General features: G+C 40.3%; 2 protein-coding genes across 3 annotated transcripts in view; one reads left to right on the forward strand and one right to left on the reverse strand.

The window, feature by feature from the left end:
- The window catches only part of cramp1 (cramped chromatin regulator homolog 1), an 18573-nt gene extending 8206 nt beyond the window's left edge, over positions 1-10367 (forward strand). For both annotated transcript variants that reach the window (XM_014030276.1, XM_014030275.1), the window contains exons 10-20: positions 1400-2338; positions 3170-3347; positions 3439-3611; positions 3701-3775; positions 3892-3973; positions 4149-4259; positions 5240-5397; positions 5671-5857; positions 6116-6283; positions 6480-6625; positions 9217-10367. In XM_014030276.1, coding sequence (XP_013885730.1) covers positions 1400-2338; positions 3170-3347; positions 3439-3611; positions 3701-3775; positions 3892-3973; positions 4149-4259; positions 5240-5397; positions 5671-5857; positions 6116-6283; positions 6480-6625; positions 9217-9330 — 2331 coding nt within the window. In that variant the 3' untranslated portion in view covers positions 9331-10367. The remainder of the gene's footprint in view (positions 1-1399; positions 2339-3169; positions 3348-3438; positions 3612-3700; positions 3776-3891; positions 3974-4148; positions 4260-5239; positions 5398-5670; positions 5858-6115; positions 6284-6479; positions 6626-9216) is intronic.
- A 792-nt stretch (positions 10368-11159) lies between these two features.
- On the reverse strand, positions 11160-17673 carry dhrs7b (dehydrogenase/reductase (SDR family) member 7B). Its single transcript, XM_014030278.1, has 7 exons — positions 17564-17673; positions 17153-17325; positions 16944-17062; positions 16626-16836; positions 16177-16269; positions 15919-16071; positions 11160-12065 (listed from the first exon to the last, which is right to left on the reverse strand). The coding sequence occupies exons 2-7, from the start codon at positions 17301-17303 to the stop codon at positions 11860-11862; spliced, it is 933 nt and encodes a 310-aa protein (XP_013885732.1). The 5' UTR covers positions 17304-17325; positions 17564-17673; the 3' UTR covers positions 11160-11859.
- Between the last annotated feature and the right edge of the window lie 710 nt (positions 17674-18383).

The raw sequence follows: 18383 nt of genomic DNA on the forward strand, positions 1-18383 counted from the left end.
ACACACACACACACACACACACACACACTCCGGCACAGCCATGCACAGCCATGCACAGTGCCCCTCCCTCCCCCCTGCTGTAGCTACGTAAGTGGGGAGAGGCTTCAGAATCAGAGCAGCAGTGGTGAGAGAGAAATAAAGAAAGCTATATTTGTAAGTCAGTAATTTGTGAAGAGAAGCCGTCTGCAGTTTAGCGCCAGGGGGTCTCCTCCATGTCATTGTGTCTCCCTCTTACAATAGTGTTATTGCAAGAGTGACTCTTTCAATAGGTGATAATCAGGGCACTAACGATCGGCTAATGGTCCCCTTTTGCATATCAACACCAGTTTTGTTCATATTCATAGTCAAACTTGTTTGTCAACCATGTGAAGGCACCAAGGCGCTGATAAAGCTGAAGAACTTTCTTGGAGGAGAGATGATGAAAACCTTTTTTTAAAAGAACTCTTGTGACATACTGTATTCAACTTTTTTTTAAGATAATCTATGGCCTTACGGCATAATTCTTCAAGGAAAATTCATACATGTCAAGTTGTACGGATTGTCCATAATTTACACAGACTTTCCATCATTTTGCAGGTATATGGATGTACAGAGAAATCTCACTGATTTTTTTCAAGTTTAATGGATTTTTCCAAAACCTCAGATTCAAATTTATGTAACATATCAGAGCCTGTAGGACATTAAAAAAACAATAACATCAAATGACCATCTTCAAACCTGTTCTGCTGCTAGTAATGAGACTAGTAATAAGTTCTCCCTTCCTCCTGCGTGCTTTGCAGCAGGCGCTGTCATCTTTGCGGCCGATAGCCCCGCCCCTCAGTATCGGAATCAGTATCGAAATAAGCGATTCTAGCACAGTATTTACTTGGTATCGGATCAATACCAAAATTCCCAGTATCGCCCACCCCTACCAACGGTAACCAAACACAAAGAGGGGAAAAAAAGACAAAAACAAGGGGACGTTGAGCCCCGCCTGCATTCACTACATACACATAATATGACACCTAAGAACCACAGCATCCAAACCAYTAAGTCAGGTGATGGGGCACATGACCCTCTATGAACAATAGAGCTAATCAAGCCTATTGTTAGGCGATGACCCTCTTTTGCATGTGACTAACCTGTTTGTCCACCATGTGGAGGCAGTGCTTTTAAGGCTGAGTTCACCTGAAACTCATCAGACTGAAGAAGTCTCTTGGATGAGAGACAAAATGTTTCACTAAAGAAGAACCCATCCAGYGGACCTACTTATTTTTTCTTTTTAATTTTTTTCTACCTGGATTACTGAGATGCATCAGGACAAATGTTTGGTTTGATGGTGGAAGTTTTGCTGAACGTGTGTTCTGTAAAATAGAGCAGTGTCTGTGATGGACAGTTTTCTTTAACGCTGATGTTACAGCTCATGAGTATCATGGAGAGGGAGGCTCTCGAGGCCAGCCAGTCCAGCACCGTCTCTCCCAGCAAAGTTCAGCAGGAGGAGCTCTTTCTTTTCCCAGCTGAAAACAGCACCTTGACTACACTGCCTGGTGTGGCCCGGGTGGTCCACTCCAAGGCCTCCTGTACTGTACATTGGCTAGAGAGTGGCAAGACCCGACCCAGTGCCAAGGAACTACCGGCAGCCCAGATCCTGGGTATTCACACAGCGCCACCACCCCGCGGTGGCAGCAAATCTGGCCGAGGAAGCTCTGCTATAACTAATGCCTCTGCAGCTGTGTGGGCTGACGCTCGTCGGACTGATCCCTCCAATTCAGAACCGTCACCCGACAGCTCTGGAAAGGTGGACGAGAAGAGGCCGTTCTCCCTTTCTGCTTCCTCTCAGCCGACTGCAGCTCCCGGTGAGGAGGGAAGTGTGCTGGAATCTTCAGAGACCGGCCTGACGTGCACCGATGTGGAGGCCAGCTGTGGACTGGAGGCGAACAGAGGCGCAGAGAAGTTGTGTTGTGGTGCAGAGAGCTCGTCGGAGCCGTGCAAAGAGGAGCAGAACCACGGGCCCTCATCCACAGAATCCACCCAGACTCCTTCAGCGAAACCTGCAGCGACGAGCTCAGAGGAGGGCTCGCCACAGGCCTCTGTGCCGCCTGCAAAAGAACGGACCGTCGAGCACATCAGGGAGGAGGGCTGGAGCGCGCGCGACGGGGAGAACGTCACCCTGGCTGAGCTCTACCTGATGTTCGGGAAGCCAGGCAAGCTGCAGCTGGAGTACGAGTGGCAGCCAGCTGCAGCTGCTTCCAGCAGCCAAGACAACGGACAAGCTGTGGTCGTACAGCCCAACCGGACAAACAGAGTGCTGCGCTGCCTGCTCAAGCTGATTTCCACCGAGGTCAACCCAAAACCTATGGTAAAAAAAATCATTTTTACATCGTTGATATCTGTTGTTGGTTTTCTGTCATGATTTTTAAATACTGTGGTTTAATGTTAGACTCCTAATCTTGAGTCTTGAGAAGTAGAAATAAAGAAACAGGTTAGATTAGACACAAACTAGATGTGATTGCTTTGCTTTATAATCGTTTATAACTAAGTTGCATTTTGTAAAGAAGGAAATAATACATGTAAAATAGCTTTAAATGTCAACATTAAATATTCAATTCGATTCAACTCACTTCAAAAATTTATTCATTTCATTAAAAAATACTATATACAATAATAAAAAATAAACAAAAAAATATACAAATCAAAATAAAATGAAATGAAAGGTAGCAGAAGAAGAATAAACCTTATTTTGTCTGCCCCTTTTCGACCCAGAATATATTCAAATGAAACATAATTTCCAAAACAATAATAAATAACATAAAATGAAAAAATAAAATAAAAAAATAAAAATAACAACAACAACATGAAAACATCATCTCAAACAGCAAATCAAGTAGCTTCACATTTTACTTTTCATATATCTTCAAAAAACTTGCTTTTATCCGTCTTTTAAATAAATACATTGATCCAGCATTTTTAAGATCATCTTCCAGACCATTCCATAATAAAGGATATATATATATATAATTATGTCACTTTCGAAATGTCATGTTTCTGCTGTTGATATATTTAATAATAAACTTTAAAGGTCTTACAGAAAGGACATTTACTTTTTACTTTACATTTACAAGTAAGCAAAAAAGAGATGACAATCACCAGTAAAAAACAAAAAAGGTTGTTGTTTATGTTTTGTCTCCAGGCTGCTGAGATGTGCTCCACAGCCACATCACCACTAAAGAGCCATCAGGAGGAGCAGAACCAGGCCCTCACTCCTCCAGGGAAGGGTCCTATCACAGGTGTACGCAGCCCCAGCTGTGGTCGACAACAAGCTCCTGTCCGAGTGACCAGGATCCACACTCCCAGCTCTYCAACCTCAGGTTGCTTCATCTTTCATCCTCGTGCACGTTCACAAGCTGCACTAAACATGCGTCGTCACTAACCCCGGCACCTGCTCCCCTCCTTCCCTAGGCGGGCGTAACCTTCCTCGTTCTCTGCTGGGGTCGACTGCGAGCGGCGACGCAGAGGGCAGCCTGTTCGCAGTGCCCACCACACTACCCCCCAACAGCTCACGGCACAACAGAATGTTCTCCCCGAACAAGGAAGCCCAGCTCGCCTTCAGGCAGCAGCTGGACTCCATCAGTGTAGGACAGAGTTTTCATATGAAAAGGTTCAAGACTTCATATTAAACATGGTGAGCTCAAACCTTTTCTCTTTTTTTATTTTGCTGCAGATGCAGTCGGATCTTTTCCTCTCCAGACAGAGAAAACCACGGAACAGACAACTTCGAAAACCTCTCGTAGTTCAGGTAGGACCGGAGGATGGTAATAGTGGAGACCCAGTGTAGGTTAATCTGTGCAGATGTGTAAAACGATTCTCACAGTGCTGTGCTGAATTATGTATCTGCTGTCTGTTCATTCCCAGCGAACGCTGCTGCCCAGGACTACAGGAGACACTCCTCAACACGTCTGCTCCTTCTCCATCCTCTCCAACTCCTCTGCTACAGGTATGAAACTAAGCTCACAGTAAAACATGTGACCAACAAAATGCTACATTTCAGTTCTGCGAAGTTATTTGAACTTTCTCATATATTGTGACAGTAAAACATTGATCTAAAATGTTATTTCCTCTTTCTCAGCTGTAGCTTTAATTGCTCGCTCACTTCCTGTTTCCTCTCTCAGGAACTGGATCTTTCCGGCCAATCCAGACTCGCCTGGCTCCCTCCTCCCGCCCTCCCTCGACCAAAACTTCACCTCCAGCGTCCAGCTCTYCAGTACCCAGCCATCTCTCCAGTACGGCTGCTTTTGTTCATTAATATCAGTTTAAAGGAGACATCTCATGCAAAATCCACTTGTTTAGCCGTTATTACATGTTGTTGTACTTGGAGTCTCTAGGAGTGCAGAAAATTAGAATGTAGTTTCTCCCAGTGCTGCGTAGATACCTTTGAAACCTGTTTGGGTCATATTTTAAGGTTTGAACATACCAAATAATCAGTTTGGTGGTCTTCGTTCTCCTCTGGCTCTGGGTCAGACTCTGGCTCCAACATGTCAGGATGGATGGACAAGTCTRCCCTTGCTGACATCTTAAAATTAATTTGTAAATAAAAAGTTTCAGCACCACTAGATAATTGTGTCCTGTCTATCAAACTGGAATGGACCGCTCTGGAAGCTGGAGGTGGGGGGGMTGTGGTGCGAAAGAGACAGCCTCAAAATGAGTTGATGTGGGACTCACCTCAGAAAAGGGGTGAAAGAGGGGCTTGTGGAGTTGCAGTTTGAGTTAACTTTAACAATAGTACGCCTTCGTCAGACCACTCTTTTCTCACAAAATGTACAAAACGTTCAAGACCCATTAAAGCGTTAAAGATTCCTTATTTCTGACCTCTGTAATTATAAATTACCATCTGATTTATTGACCTCAGTGGTTATTTCACTCCATTGAACTAATCTGACAAATGTAAAATAGTATTTTTGTAGACACAATAATCCTTTAGCAATATATTTCTTTTATTTATTATTTGCACTAAACAATATTGCTTTAATATACAGATTTTCAATGATTTTAAAAAGAAGAATATTCATCCCATTTTTAATATCTTTTATTTCCCAGCAGAGCCTGTTTTCATTTTCAGATCATATGTTTATTGGGTTCCAATTGCTCAACTGGGTCAGATGTAGTGATTTCCCTTTTGACATGCTAATTTCAGTTACCAGTAATACACTTTGCTCATCTGAAAGTGGAGACGAGTGTTTCTGACTTGTTCATATTCTCGCAGGTGCCATCGACCTGGCAGCCAAATCTGCAGGCATCATCCCCGGGAGCCCCTGTCGGGACTTAGATCCTCCTGGTGTCGACGGCGGCGCTCTGCTCGCAGAGACGCCCGTCGTCGATACTGAACCGGACGCTCAGCTGCTCCAGCAAAACGTCCCAGAGGTCAGGAGACGAACACACCTGATGAGAGCTGGTGCAACACTCGTGTGCCTCCTGCAGTGTTTCTAATTAAAAAAACATCTGTCCTCTTTGTTTTTTAATCAAACACTCTGGTGCCTGAGCAAATTTATTCTTAGTTATTAACCAGAAAATATAAAATTACCTGTTGAAAAAGATTTTTGTAGCTATCAGAAACTGATGTATTGAATGATGTTATTGTTTGAAAACACTCAGCTTGCTGATTCAGTGGTTTTTTTTTTTGTTTCGTTTTTTCAGAATGGTCTGCCTCCACCGTCTCCCGGAGCGACTGGTGGCGTAGACTCGCTCCTCTCGCCACCCAGCGTGGCCTCGCTGCTCGACATCTCTCTGCCGGGTCCCCCTGAAGAGGCTCTCGTCCCCGGAGAACCTCAAACTCACATCAGCGACTCCCTGATCGAGCTGGCCATCAACTCCACGCACTACGGTAGGCGTCCTTCTCGATCCTACATTGAACTTTCTGATTACGTTTTAGGAAATTTCAGCTCTTCTTCAGGACTGGATGTGTTCCCAAAGTGATCAGTCGGTTTTATCCCTCTGTAAACTCAAGCACTTGCAACTATTCTTGACCTTTTCTCTTCCTACCTACAGAAATCCTCTAAAAACAGTACAGAGTTCTGCTCCCAGGATTTGTTCCTTTCAACTTTGTCTTGTTCAAACCTCAGACTTGTTTGTTGTGCTGCAGGTGAGGAGGCCGCTCTCTCTCCAGCCAAACTGGGCAACAGTGACCCGTCCAAACTGCTGGCCTCGTCCCCCTCAGTCAGCCCCTCCAGAGGATGGATCCCCTCACCTAGCCACGACCCCCAGTGGTACCCCAGCGACTCATCCGACTCCACCCTGGGATGCCTCCTCTGTAAGTCTCTCTCTTCATGAACAGCTGGAAAGAAGAAACTTTTTTTTGTTGCGTTCATCTGCTCGTGATTTGGTTGTTGGAAAGTCACAAMGAAACAATATTAACTGTATTTAAAGAAGGAAACCTCATTTATTTCTCTGTTCCYTCCTGCTCTTCACCATTTACCTGTTTATTTTTATTTCTTTAACATTTCCAGCCAGTATGGTCTCCCCTGATAAGGGCAGGCGGACCACCCTAACCCCCTCTGGCCCCTCCAGCGGCACAGCTTTGCTCGGCCCGAGCCTCTTGGACTGCAACTCTCACGACTCCTTCCAGTCCCGTGGCCTTCCTGACGTAGCAGAAGTAAGTTCTCTCACTTCCTGGTGTGAGCGCCCATAATTCTTCTCCCCGGATCTCAGACTCTCCTAACAGAGGAGGTGACAGCACGCAGAAGAAAAGGCTGTTTTATCAAATACAAGTTATTCTGGTTTATAAGAAGTCATTTTAATTCAACCTCACCTGAGAAATATATGTATATATTAACTAACAATTTTAAAGAATGTGTTGGTGTCTCACTTCCTCTTTTCAAATCACAGAAGCCAAAAGTGCCTCTTTTTTTTTAAAGAAGAAAAAGAAAAGAAAAAAGTGAAATGTAATGGGAAAGAGTGAAAGAGAGATTAGAAGATGTGTGAAATATATATCTAGAAAACACAAGACAACACACCTGACATCTGTCTGCACACCTGCAGAAACGGAGATAACAAAAACACAGCAACAAAAATGCTAATTTATATTATAATAAAGATTATAACCTTGCTGAAATAAAAATTGAACACGTCACCATTTTTCTCAGTAAATATATTACTAGAGGTGCTAATGACATGAAATTTTCACCAGATGTCGGTAACAACCCAAGTGATCCATACATACAAAGAAATCAAACCATAAATGTCCAGAAATGAAGTTATTTGTAATAATGTGGAATGGCACAGGGAAAAAGTATTGAACACACTTACTGAAATTTATCTAATACTTTGTACAAAAGRCTTTGTTGTCAATGACAGCTTCAAGACGCCTCCTGTATGGAGAAACTAGTGGCATGCATTGCTCAGGTGTGATTTTGGCCCATTCTTCCACACAAACAGTCTTCAAATCTTGAAGGTTTCGTGGACCTCTTCTATGAACTCTGATCTTTAGTTCTTTCCATAGATTTTCTGTTGGATTCAGGTCAGGTGARTGGCTGGGCCATTCCAGCAGCTTTAGTTTCTATCTCTGAAACCAACTGAGAGTTTCCTTGGCTTTGTGTTTGGGCTCATTGTCTTGCTGAAATGTCCAGCCACGTTTCATCTTCATCATCCTGGTAGATGGAAGCAGATTTTTATCAAGAATGTCTCTGTACATTTTTCCACTCATCCTTCCTTCAATTATTTGAAGTTTGCCAGTAKCATATGCTGAAAAACAGCCCCACACCATGATGTTCCCACCTCCAAACTTCACTGTTGGTATGGTGTTTTTGGGCTGATGTGCAGTGCCATTTGACCTCCAAACATGATGTGTATTCTGGCATCCAAACAGTTCAATTCTGGTCTCATCTGACCAGACTATWTTCTCCCAGTATTACACAGGCTTGTTTAAATGTTGTGCAGCAAACTTTAAAGGAGCTTCAACATGCTGTTTCTTCAGCAGTGGAGTCTTGCGTGGTGAGCGTGCATACAGGCCATGGTGGTTCAGTGCATTACTTATTGTTTTCTTTGAAACAAACGTACCTGCTGATTCCAGGTCTTTCTGAAGCTCTCCACAAGTGGTCCTTGGCTCTTGGACAACTCTTCTGATAATTCTTTTCACTCCTCTGTCAGAAATCTTGTGAGGAGCACCTGGTTGTGGTCGGTTTATGGTGAAATGATGTTCTTTCCACTTCTGAATTATGGCCCCAACAGWGCTCACTGGAACCTTCAGAAGTTTAGACATTCTTCTGTAACCGATGCCATCATTATGCTTTGCAACAATAAGGTTGTGAAGGTCTTGAGAGAGCTCTTTACTTTTACCCATCATCAGATGGTTCTTGTGTGATACCTGGCCATCATTTGGGACTGAACCAGCTGATATTAACTTGCACTGACAAGGGGCAGGCTTGCTTTCTAATTACTGAGAGTTCAGCTGATGTCTTGGCTTTCCATGCCTTTTTACACCTCTCTTTCTTCATGTGTTCAATACDTTTTCCCTGTGCCATTCCACATTATTACAAATAACTTAATTTCTGGACATTTATGGTTTGATTTCTTTGTATGTATGGATCACTTGGGTTGTTACCAACATCTGGTGAAAATTTCATGTCATTAGCACCTCTAGTAATATATTTACTGAGAAAAATGGTGACATGTTGAATACTTATTTTACCCGCTATATATATATATATATATACACACACACACACATATACATACACACGCACATACCATTCAGTCAGCGTCCGAACTGAAAACCCAGGATTTAAACACCTGTTTGTGTGCGGTTGTGAGCGTGTACTGTATATACAAGATCCCTCCAATGGAATGTTTAAAAAAGTACTTCTCAAAAAGATAAACCCACCCAATCTTCTCTAAAAAGCCTTTTCTTTCATCTAGATCTATTTTAGGAATTGAGAACATCTTCAAAATGTTTTTAGGGTTTCTGTGAAGCAGGCAGAAACCAAAGGTCCAAAATAGAGAAATGAAAAAAGGCTCTTGCATTTTATGTTTTAATGAAGATTTTTTTWAAGTGAACATTCTTTAATCAGAGTTGTGTTGAAATTAGAAGTTAAGCAGCAGCCTTGTAATAAAAAAACAGTTGATGAGTTACTGTGTATAAGCTTCTTATCTCGCTCCAGCAGAAGACCTGTTTTTTTTTTTGCCCTGGAAAATTAAAATAACTCCAGAGGTCCTTGACGAACCCTCTTTGTCTCGTCTCGGTCGCAGATGGACTCTCAGCTTGCCTGCATGATGAGCGAGAGCAGCGTGGACTACATCGCTCGCTTCAATGATCTGGCTCAGGAGCTGGCCGTGACCGAGCCCTCCATCCCGCCTCCCTGAGGAAGACCCCACAGCCATCTGGACGACTCGATGAAGAGGAGGAGACGAGGTCACTCCTAAGATTTTTTTTATATGCTTCAAAGGAAAAAAAAACGACTGTCCCGACTTCCCTGAAAGCCATCCTTGTTTTGTAAAAGTGCAATAATAACGGTGAACCTTGAGCTGTGTTCACTGAACTCTTCTACAATATAAAATATTATTTTTTAAAACTCTTTAGATAAATGTGTTTACTAAACACAACCTCTTGTATAAGAATACTATGCCATATCTGAACAAATTATTTGTATCATTTTTTCTGTTTCATCCTGCTCCATTTGTTCAAATTCCACTCCTTTAAAATGGACCCCAGACGTGTGAATCCTTAAAAATGTGCAAATAACACCTCGCCTGAAGCGTGAGTTTTATTTAAATTTTGTTGTTGTTTTTTTGTTTTTTACTAAAAAGCAGTGAAAAACAGAAGTTGAATGTGTTGAGGTACTTGTGATGATTGAGCTGCAGAAGTAGAGCACCAAGCAGCTGAGTAGAGATAAAATCTATCTTGGTGGTCTTCTTTTTTGTGTGCTTCCCCCTTCTCTTTTTAACAGTTCTGGACTGGAACCAGCTTTTTGATTTACATGCTATTTTTATTTTCTACTCATGAAACATGAGCTGAAATCATTCTTTCCCCTCACATTTTTTATTTGCTGAAATGTTCAGGTTAATTCTGTGCATAAAAGGGGTTAAAAGAAAAATATTTTTCACAGGTTAGTCGCTGGTGTTCCTCAAGGATTTGCTTTTGGTCCCTTTTTTTTTTAAAGATGCTCATCAGTTTTGGTGCAACATTTAACTCTTAACAACAGAGCTGATTTAGCTCAATTCTTGTGTGAATCTTGCAGTTCTGATTTCTTTGACGGTGCTGTTTTGAAATGTTCATCAACAGATGGTGGCTGAAAACGAGTGTTAAAAGCAGGAGTTTATACTTAAATGACAACCAGGGTGTAACTGGATTGAACACTAAAGCCATAGTTGAATAAACTTTTAAACATTTTTTAAACAAATTCTATAGCATTGTTTTCCTTTTGACTAAAACTGAATTGTAAGAAAAAACACTTTTGTGCAAAAGGATAATTGGCTTTAAACATCTCATTTYACACATCACTATTTGAGGTAAATTCACCCACAGAGGGGTTCTCAGCTGCATTACTGTGAACATCATTATTCAGAATGTACACTGCAGTACAGCTCATGCCATCATTCCACAAATATATTTATATATTTCCCCCCCAAATACATTTGTATCTTTACCTTCACAAAGCTCCTGGGATAATTATTGATTTGTCAAGYGTGAATCTAGTGACACCAGATTCTTTGTCCATAATGAACTGCAGGATTTCTTTTTTTTTTTCCCCTGTAGGAATTATTTGTACAAATGCCAATTCCTATATTCACTGCATTTTTTTTGTTGTTGTATATTGTAAATATATATTTAGACTATTTATTTTAAGCATTTTTCAAAAGTGTTTTCTGTTTAACTTAATATTGAGGTGACAACTAAAAAAGAAAACACAAGTTTTCAGTTTTGTAAAAAGCATTTTAAATTCAGTGTATAAAGATAGTTTAAAACAAAGTTTTTGTTGTGTATTTTGTGGTGAAAATATTCAAACTTTCACAAAGTTGGAATGTGTGCTTATGGATATCAATGGCAGTTTTAGGTTTATTTTCAAAGACAGGTTAATCGTGTCATGAATGAAAACATGCCAATTTATTTTTTACATTAAGTACTTTAAAGCTGCAGGGAAGTTAAACTGAGAGATGAGTATAAGGAGCTTAATGTGACACAAAAAATTATGCAAATTTTAATGTCATTTTTATTTTATATTTTAAGTATGCTTGGCAGATTTGGACAAATTTAGTGACAGAAGAAGCAGAAATCACATCTTTGTAAAAGTTGCAGATCACAGTGCTAGACGTATTCAACGTTAGAAGTATTTTAAAAACTCCGTACTAAATCTTTTTCTCAGCATTACAGAAACTTATTACACAAACAAAGTCAACAAATGTACAGGATACAGAAATGTGCTGCTCATCCAGATTGAAGAATATCGTGCCAAGACAGGAAACTGAAAAAAGCTGCATTTTCTGCACAGATAAGCAGCATTTCCTTTTCACTGACAAAAAAAAACATGTCCCAGAAACATCAAGTCAGTTAGCGTTACAGGGCTGAAAAAAAAAGGCTTCAATGGAGTGTCCAACCGTTCAGCCAAGACAAAAATAAATTACCCGCATTACAGTCTCCTCTTATTTCCCAGGTTCATCGTTAACGTTTGAGCATCGATTTTGACCAAATTTCTTCAAGTATTGCTGAACAGACACCTGGTCACTCTCAGGTATTAAAACAACAAATCCTGCAGCACACGGGCTCCTGGTTATTTGATGCACTGCAAACAGCTGGTACAGAGCTCAGWCCTTCTACATTTTAAATCTGTTTGGCCTCCTTGTTCCTGATTTGGTCCAAGTCATTCCCAACACAATCCCTCACCTGCTGCAGTGTCACTCCGTTTTAGCCTTTCCMTCCTTGCGAGCGCGAGACGACATGACTTTGAAGAAGAGCGTGGGCCACAGAGTGCGGAGGTAGATRGCCACCGAGGGCAGAGGTCCGGCCAAAACCACATCTTTACTTTTCTGGCAAACCGCCTTTAAGACTGCGAGAGCCACATCTCTGGGGTGCCAACCGGACGCCGTGGTTTTATCCATAACTGTAGGAAATAATAAAGAGACAAGAAACATCAGACGTACAAGAAGTCAAAACTTGTTTATTTTGACTTTAGAGAACTCATTCAGCTGCTCTCACATGTAAGCAGTGTTGTATAAAGTACCACAAAGTGGTACTTGAGTAAAAGTAAGTATCTTACCATAAAATTACTTTGGTAAAAATTAAAGTTTCCTCTAAGAACATTACTTGAGTAAAAGTCTTAAAGTATCTGATATTTCTTGTACTTAAGTATCAAAAGTAAATTTCTGACATAAAATGTACTTAAGTATTAAAAGTTAAAGTATTGAGAAAAAATGCGAGGTTAGATGTTCAAAAATGATATTTATTGGAAGATGTACTTTCCAAAAAACATTTTCTAAATGACTATTAAAATATTAATATTAAATTTTTTTAGGATGCACTAATGTAGCTGTGTCAGATATATACTGTATTTATATGTACAGTACTGTAAACTACCTAAGTGGCCAATGAGCTGGCACATGGTCATATGTCATCTCAAATTGAACATTTCATGTTTAAATGTCTGTTAGATTACACATGACCCTGAGATGAACAACTCCTGTAGTTTGGCCTTCTACATCTTTGGCCTTGGTTAAACCAGCTCTCCACACTCTCCACACCAAGCAACAAATATCTGTCTTTTGCACAGAACAAATGTTTTATTTGTTAGACTGATTTTTTTAAATACTATTGTATTCAAAAAGTTTATATTTAGATGGTTTCAGCTCATGTAATCATTTAAAATTATTTATTCTTCATATTTTATCATTTATTGAATTACATTTATCCCAGAGCAGTTGTGTCACAGTATGATTCTAAATATAAACATGTTTAGCACACCAAGAAACTTGTTCTTACCATAAAATTGTGAAGAATGAAATTTGTGGATCTTTCTGATAAATTAAAGTAACATTAAAAAAACAMTCATCTAGAGAACATGGCAAGTTTTTATTTTTATTTTTGGATGGGGGGGTGATGTTAAACAGAGACTCATCTTTGCTTTGATATGGGGCAAATAAATGTTCTTCTGTTTGAGGTAATATGGTTTAGAAGAACTCAAACAGTGAATCTCACAGAAGCCTGCGTGCGCTGAGGCSTGTTCCCGTCTCTCAGGAGGAGAGTTTAGTTACTGATGCAAAGTTGGACAGATCTGCTCGATAACGACGCTCTGAACATATATTTAATATAAAGTTAGGTTTTAAAGACCAAAGTTTCTGGTAGTTCAGGAGCAAAGTGCAGGAGGAGATGTCAGGACTGATCACTGCAGCTGCTGCTTCCACTGCCTCTGCTGAAAACTGCTCTCAAGTCCCGCCCTGCTCTGCTCTGATTGGATAAAACAGCTCTGGAGTTTGTCTGATTTGTTGAAAGCAGTGTCCGTTTAATCCTTACATCAGGGCCCCGCTGCCCTCCTCTGACAGAATAACGATCCAGTCACACCAGTGAGGCTGGATTTTTTGTTTTGTTTTGTTTGTTTTTAAGAAATCAGGTCACATTTGCGACCCTGCTAGCTGTTGTTTTCACAATCTCAGGTACAATCTTAGGTTCTCAAGAGAGCTTTATAACATTCCATCTGGTGCGATTTTTCTTTTTTTGATCGTGCACCTGCGCACCACTTACAGGTGCTGGTCATAAAATTAGAATATCATGAAAAAGTAGATTTATTTCAGTAATTCCATTTAAAAAGTGAAACTTGTATATTATATTCATACATTACATACAAACTCATATATTTCAAATGTTTATTTTGTTTAATTTTGATAAGTACAAATGACAACAAATGAAAATCTCAAATTCAGCATATCAGAAAATTAGAATCTTGTGAAAAGGTTCAAAATGGATGGCACCTGGTACCACTAATCAGCTAATTAACTCAAACCACCTGCAAAGGCCTTTAAATGGTCTTTCAGTCTAGTTCTATAGGCTACACAATCATGGGGAAGACTGCTGACTTGACAGTTGTCCAAAAGACGACCKTCGACACCTTGCACAAGGAGGGCAAGACACAAAAGGTCATCGCTAAAGAGGCTGGCTGTTCACCGAGCTCTGTGTCCAAGCACATTAATAGAGAGGCGAAGGGAAGGAAAAGATGTGGTCGAAAAAAATGTACAAGCAAGAGAGATAACRYCACCCTGGAGAGGATTGTGAAACAAAACCCATTCAAAAATGTGGGGGAGATTCACAAAGAGTGGACTGCAGCTGGAGTGAGTGCTTCAAGAACCACCACACACAGACGTATGAAAGACATGGGTTTCTGCTGTCGCATTCCTTGTGTCAAGCCACTCTTGAACCACAGACAGCGTCAGAAGCGTCTTGCCTGGGCTACAGAGAAACAGGACTGGACTGCTGGTGAGTGGTCCAAAGTCATGTTCTCTGATGAAAGTAAATTTTGCATTTCCTTTGGAAATCAAGGTCCCAGAGTCTGGAGGAAAAGAAGAGAGGCACTTCATCCACGTTGCTTGAAGTCCAGTGTAAAGTTTCCACAGTCAGTGATGGTTTGGGGTGCCATGTCATCTGCTGGTGTTGGTCCATTGTGTTTTCTGAGGTCCAGGGTCAACGCAGCCACATACCAGGAAGTTTTAGAGCACTTCATGCTTCCTGCTGCTGACCAACTTTTTGGAGATGCAGATTTCATTTTCCAACAGGACTTGGCACCTGCACACAGTGCCAAAGCTACCAGTACCTGGTTGAAGGGCCATGGTATCCCTGTTCTTAATTGGCCAGCAAACTCTCCTGACCTTAACCCCATAGAAAATCTATGGGGTATTGTGAAGAAGAWGKWGCAATACACCAGACCCAACAATTCAGAAGAGCTAAAAGCCACTATTAGAGCAACCTGGGCTATCATAACACCTGAGCAGTGCCACAGACTGATCGACTCCATGCCACGCCGCATTGCTGCAGTAATACAGGCCAAAGGAGCCCCAACTAAATACTGAGTGCTGTACATGCTCATACTTRTCATGTTCATACTTTTCAGTTGGCCAACATTTCTATAAATCCTTTGTTTTTATTGGTCTTCAGTAATATTCTAATTTTCTGATATGCTGAATTTGAGATTTTCATTTGTTGTCATTTGTAATCATCAAAATTAAACGAAATAAACATTTGAAATATATGAGTTTGTATGTAATGTATGAATGTAATATACAAGTTTCACTTTTTAAATGGAATTACTGAAATAAATCTACTTTTTCATGATATTCTAATTTTATGACCAGCACCTGTATGTGCAACTCTGTTTATACGTCTCATTCAACCACAATTAGATCAACTCTATCCAGGAGGCACAATTTATCTTTACATTATTTCTTTTAATAAGAAGCCGAATGAACTAAAAGCAACGACTCTATACTTCTTGCCCTTTTTAAAAATGTAAAGAGTAGAAAGTACAGATAATTGTGTGAAAACGTAAGTAGCAGAAGTAAAAAGTAGGCTGAAAAATAATTACTCAAGTAAAGTACAGATACCCAAAATTTATACCTAAGTACAGTAACAAAGTATTTGTACTTAGTTACTTTACAACTCTGCATGTAAGAAAAACCTAATGCTGTCAGTTCTGCATAACTGTAGTTGATAATTTTCTGAGCAGAAAAAGCAGCCATTAAATCTAAACTGCAAATGTCTTATTCTTCAAATATAATTTATCTTTAATTTCTAAGAGTTTAACAAAAAGTTTAGGAAAAAGAAAACCTTCGCAAAGAGTTATCCAAACAGATGAAAAGCTTAAATGGTTTATTTTTATATTTACTTTGTATAAGAAATGATTTAACACTTTAGAAAAATTGGACGGTTTAATTTTCACTAAATAAACCAGTTATTCTTCCCGTATGTCTCACCTCCATACGTGGAGCCGTCTCCGGTGACGGCATTGATGGATAAGTTGGTCTGGATGTAGCCCGGGCTGATGACTGTCACTGGGATCCCGAAGCACTCGACCTCTGCTCGCAGGCAGTCAAAGTAAGCCTGGGCGGCGTGTTTAGACGCTGCATCTGAGCACATCAAACACAAACATTTGTCAAGCTTTACTTGCGTTCTGCCTGGAAAACGGATGAGAATGACTCGCACGTGGGTCGAGTCGAGTGAAGAAGACTGACAAGCAGATCTGTAGGGAATGGCGATCTTTCCCTGGACGCTGCTGATGAAGACGACGTGGCCYCTGCGCCTCTGAACCATCGACGGCAGGAGGGCTGTGAGGGGAAAAGAAACAGAAACAGATGGCAAGTGGGTTCTGCACACTGGATTTTCYCTGAAGGATTTACAAAAAAATATTTTGACACCTTGTCAAATATTTTGAATTAAAAAAGAGCTTCTCAGAGAGAAAGGAATTTAAAAAATGATTGTTGCTGATGTCTTTTATTGTTAACCAGGAAATGATGCTTGTTCTGGCTTCTAAATAAGATATCCTGAAAAAYGTTAAGCTCATAGTTCTCTATAAAGACATCTGAAAAACATAACAGACGTCTTTCAGACCAAGGTTTTAACTTTTGGATCTTTGGGTAATTGAATTTGTCAGCCCTGAATAAGACAATCCACACTTTCTAACCTTGAGTAAGAGCAATGGGTCCAAAGTAATTAGTTTCCATCACGTCTCGCTGAACTGAAATGTGCGTGTCAAGTATGTTGCCACGATAGCTGARCCCAGCGTTATTAACGAGAACGTCTACGTGTCCGTAACATTTCAGGATGTCCTCCGCAGCTTTGTCCACAATTTCTGCTTTAGCCAGGTCGAAGACAACAGTGCTGGGAGTGAATGTCTTTTGGATAGACAGGAAAAAAAATGGTATTTTTCAATTTTATTAAACTTAAAGTCTTTGTTTGATCATTTTAAATGCATCTTGATTGTGTGTGCATATTTGCATGCCTGCTGCTGGGTGCTAGTTGAATTTGCTGTGAGTTCCTCGACCACTCGTTGCAGGCGGGTTGCATCTCTTCCACACAGGACAAGCCGAGCACCTGCAGCATGGAAGACTCGTGCACACTCTACAACAACAACAACACAACACTATTACATGCAGGAAAATATGAGTGAGATGAAGTGATATTATGTAATGAAAAGTGCAGAAGGCTGACCTTTCCCCAGTCCAGAGCTGGCCCCTGTGATGACAACAACCAACCCTTGGACAGAAGCTCCCTGTCTGAGGCGGAAAAGTAGCCTGATCAACAAGAAGACTCCAACACCTGATAAAATGAATGGAAGCATTCCTCCTGTTACACGCTCCATGGCCGACAGTCACTCCGCCTGGCTGCACACAAACACAAGTTACATCAGTAACAATAAGTTGTTTTTTTAAGGTTTCCTAATTCTAATTTAAATCATAGCTTTACACTGTTCACGCCATGCCGTCATCATCAGCATGCTGTCACGGCTAATCCTAATGACGCTAATGCTAACGTTAGCTGTTAGCTATCATTTGACGTGTAAATAATAATTTGTAGCTTACAAAATTGTTACTTTAAGTTGAAGCAGGAAAAAAAACTGACCCAAATGGATGTCCAACGGTGCAAGTAAAGTGTGTCGCCGAAAACGAGTAGTTCCTGTTTGGCTTCTTCGACGAACTTCAGCCTGATGCGCGCACCGCACAGAATTGTGGGAATTGAAGTCCAAGACCGAAAGTCTTTTATCCYACATCCAGCAAATTACCCAAGTAGGATCCTTTCTTGTACGTCAAATCTGGCTTGTTTGTTGGAGTAAAACTTTCAAAACACTTTTTATATAAAAAATAATCATCTTTGTGTTTTTAGCACATGATGGGCAATATTTAATATAGTCATATAATAAATGTGATGTATCAGTCACATGGAGGCAGTGCTTAAAAGCCTGAATTTTGCCTGAAACTCTCAGACTGAAGAAGTCTCTTGGAGAAGAGACGAAACGTTTCATTTGAGAAGAACCCGTCCAGAAGACCTATATTTTTTTTTCTTTTTGATAGTCATATAACTGCATTGAAAGTTACTTGTCACAATAAATTGTAAAGCATTCTATGAAGCCTTTTTGTTAGAAATTGCATAAGAATTTTTTTAGCGTAATTAGTACGCTCGGTTGAAAAACTGTATGTCTCCTTAATAACCTACATTATTGTTGTCTAAATTTAGTCTGTATAAAATCCTTATAATTTAAGTCTTACAAACCAAACATTGGATTTTATGAGGATTCTGGATGCAGAAAAAACCTCATTAACCTGGCAAGTGCACCTATTTTAGAAAAATGTTAGATTTAAATGACATAGATTTAGGCAATATTCATTTTATGGAAGAGACACTTTTAGCACCCAGACTGAAGACCAAAAAAAAAAATCTGCTT

The sequence above is a fragment of the Austrofundulus limnaeus genome, unplaced genomic scaffold (assembly GCF_001266775.1).
Source record: "Austrofundulus limnaeus strain Quisiro unplaced genomic scaffold, Austrofundulus_limnaeus-1.0 Scaffold1034, whole genome shotgun sequence".
Lineage (NCBI taxonomy): Eukaryota > Metazoa > Chordata > Actinopteri > Cyprinodontiformes > Rivulidae > Austrofundulus > Austrofundulus limnaeus.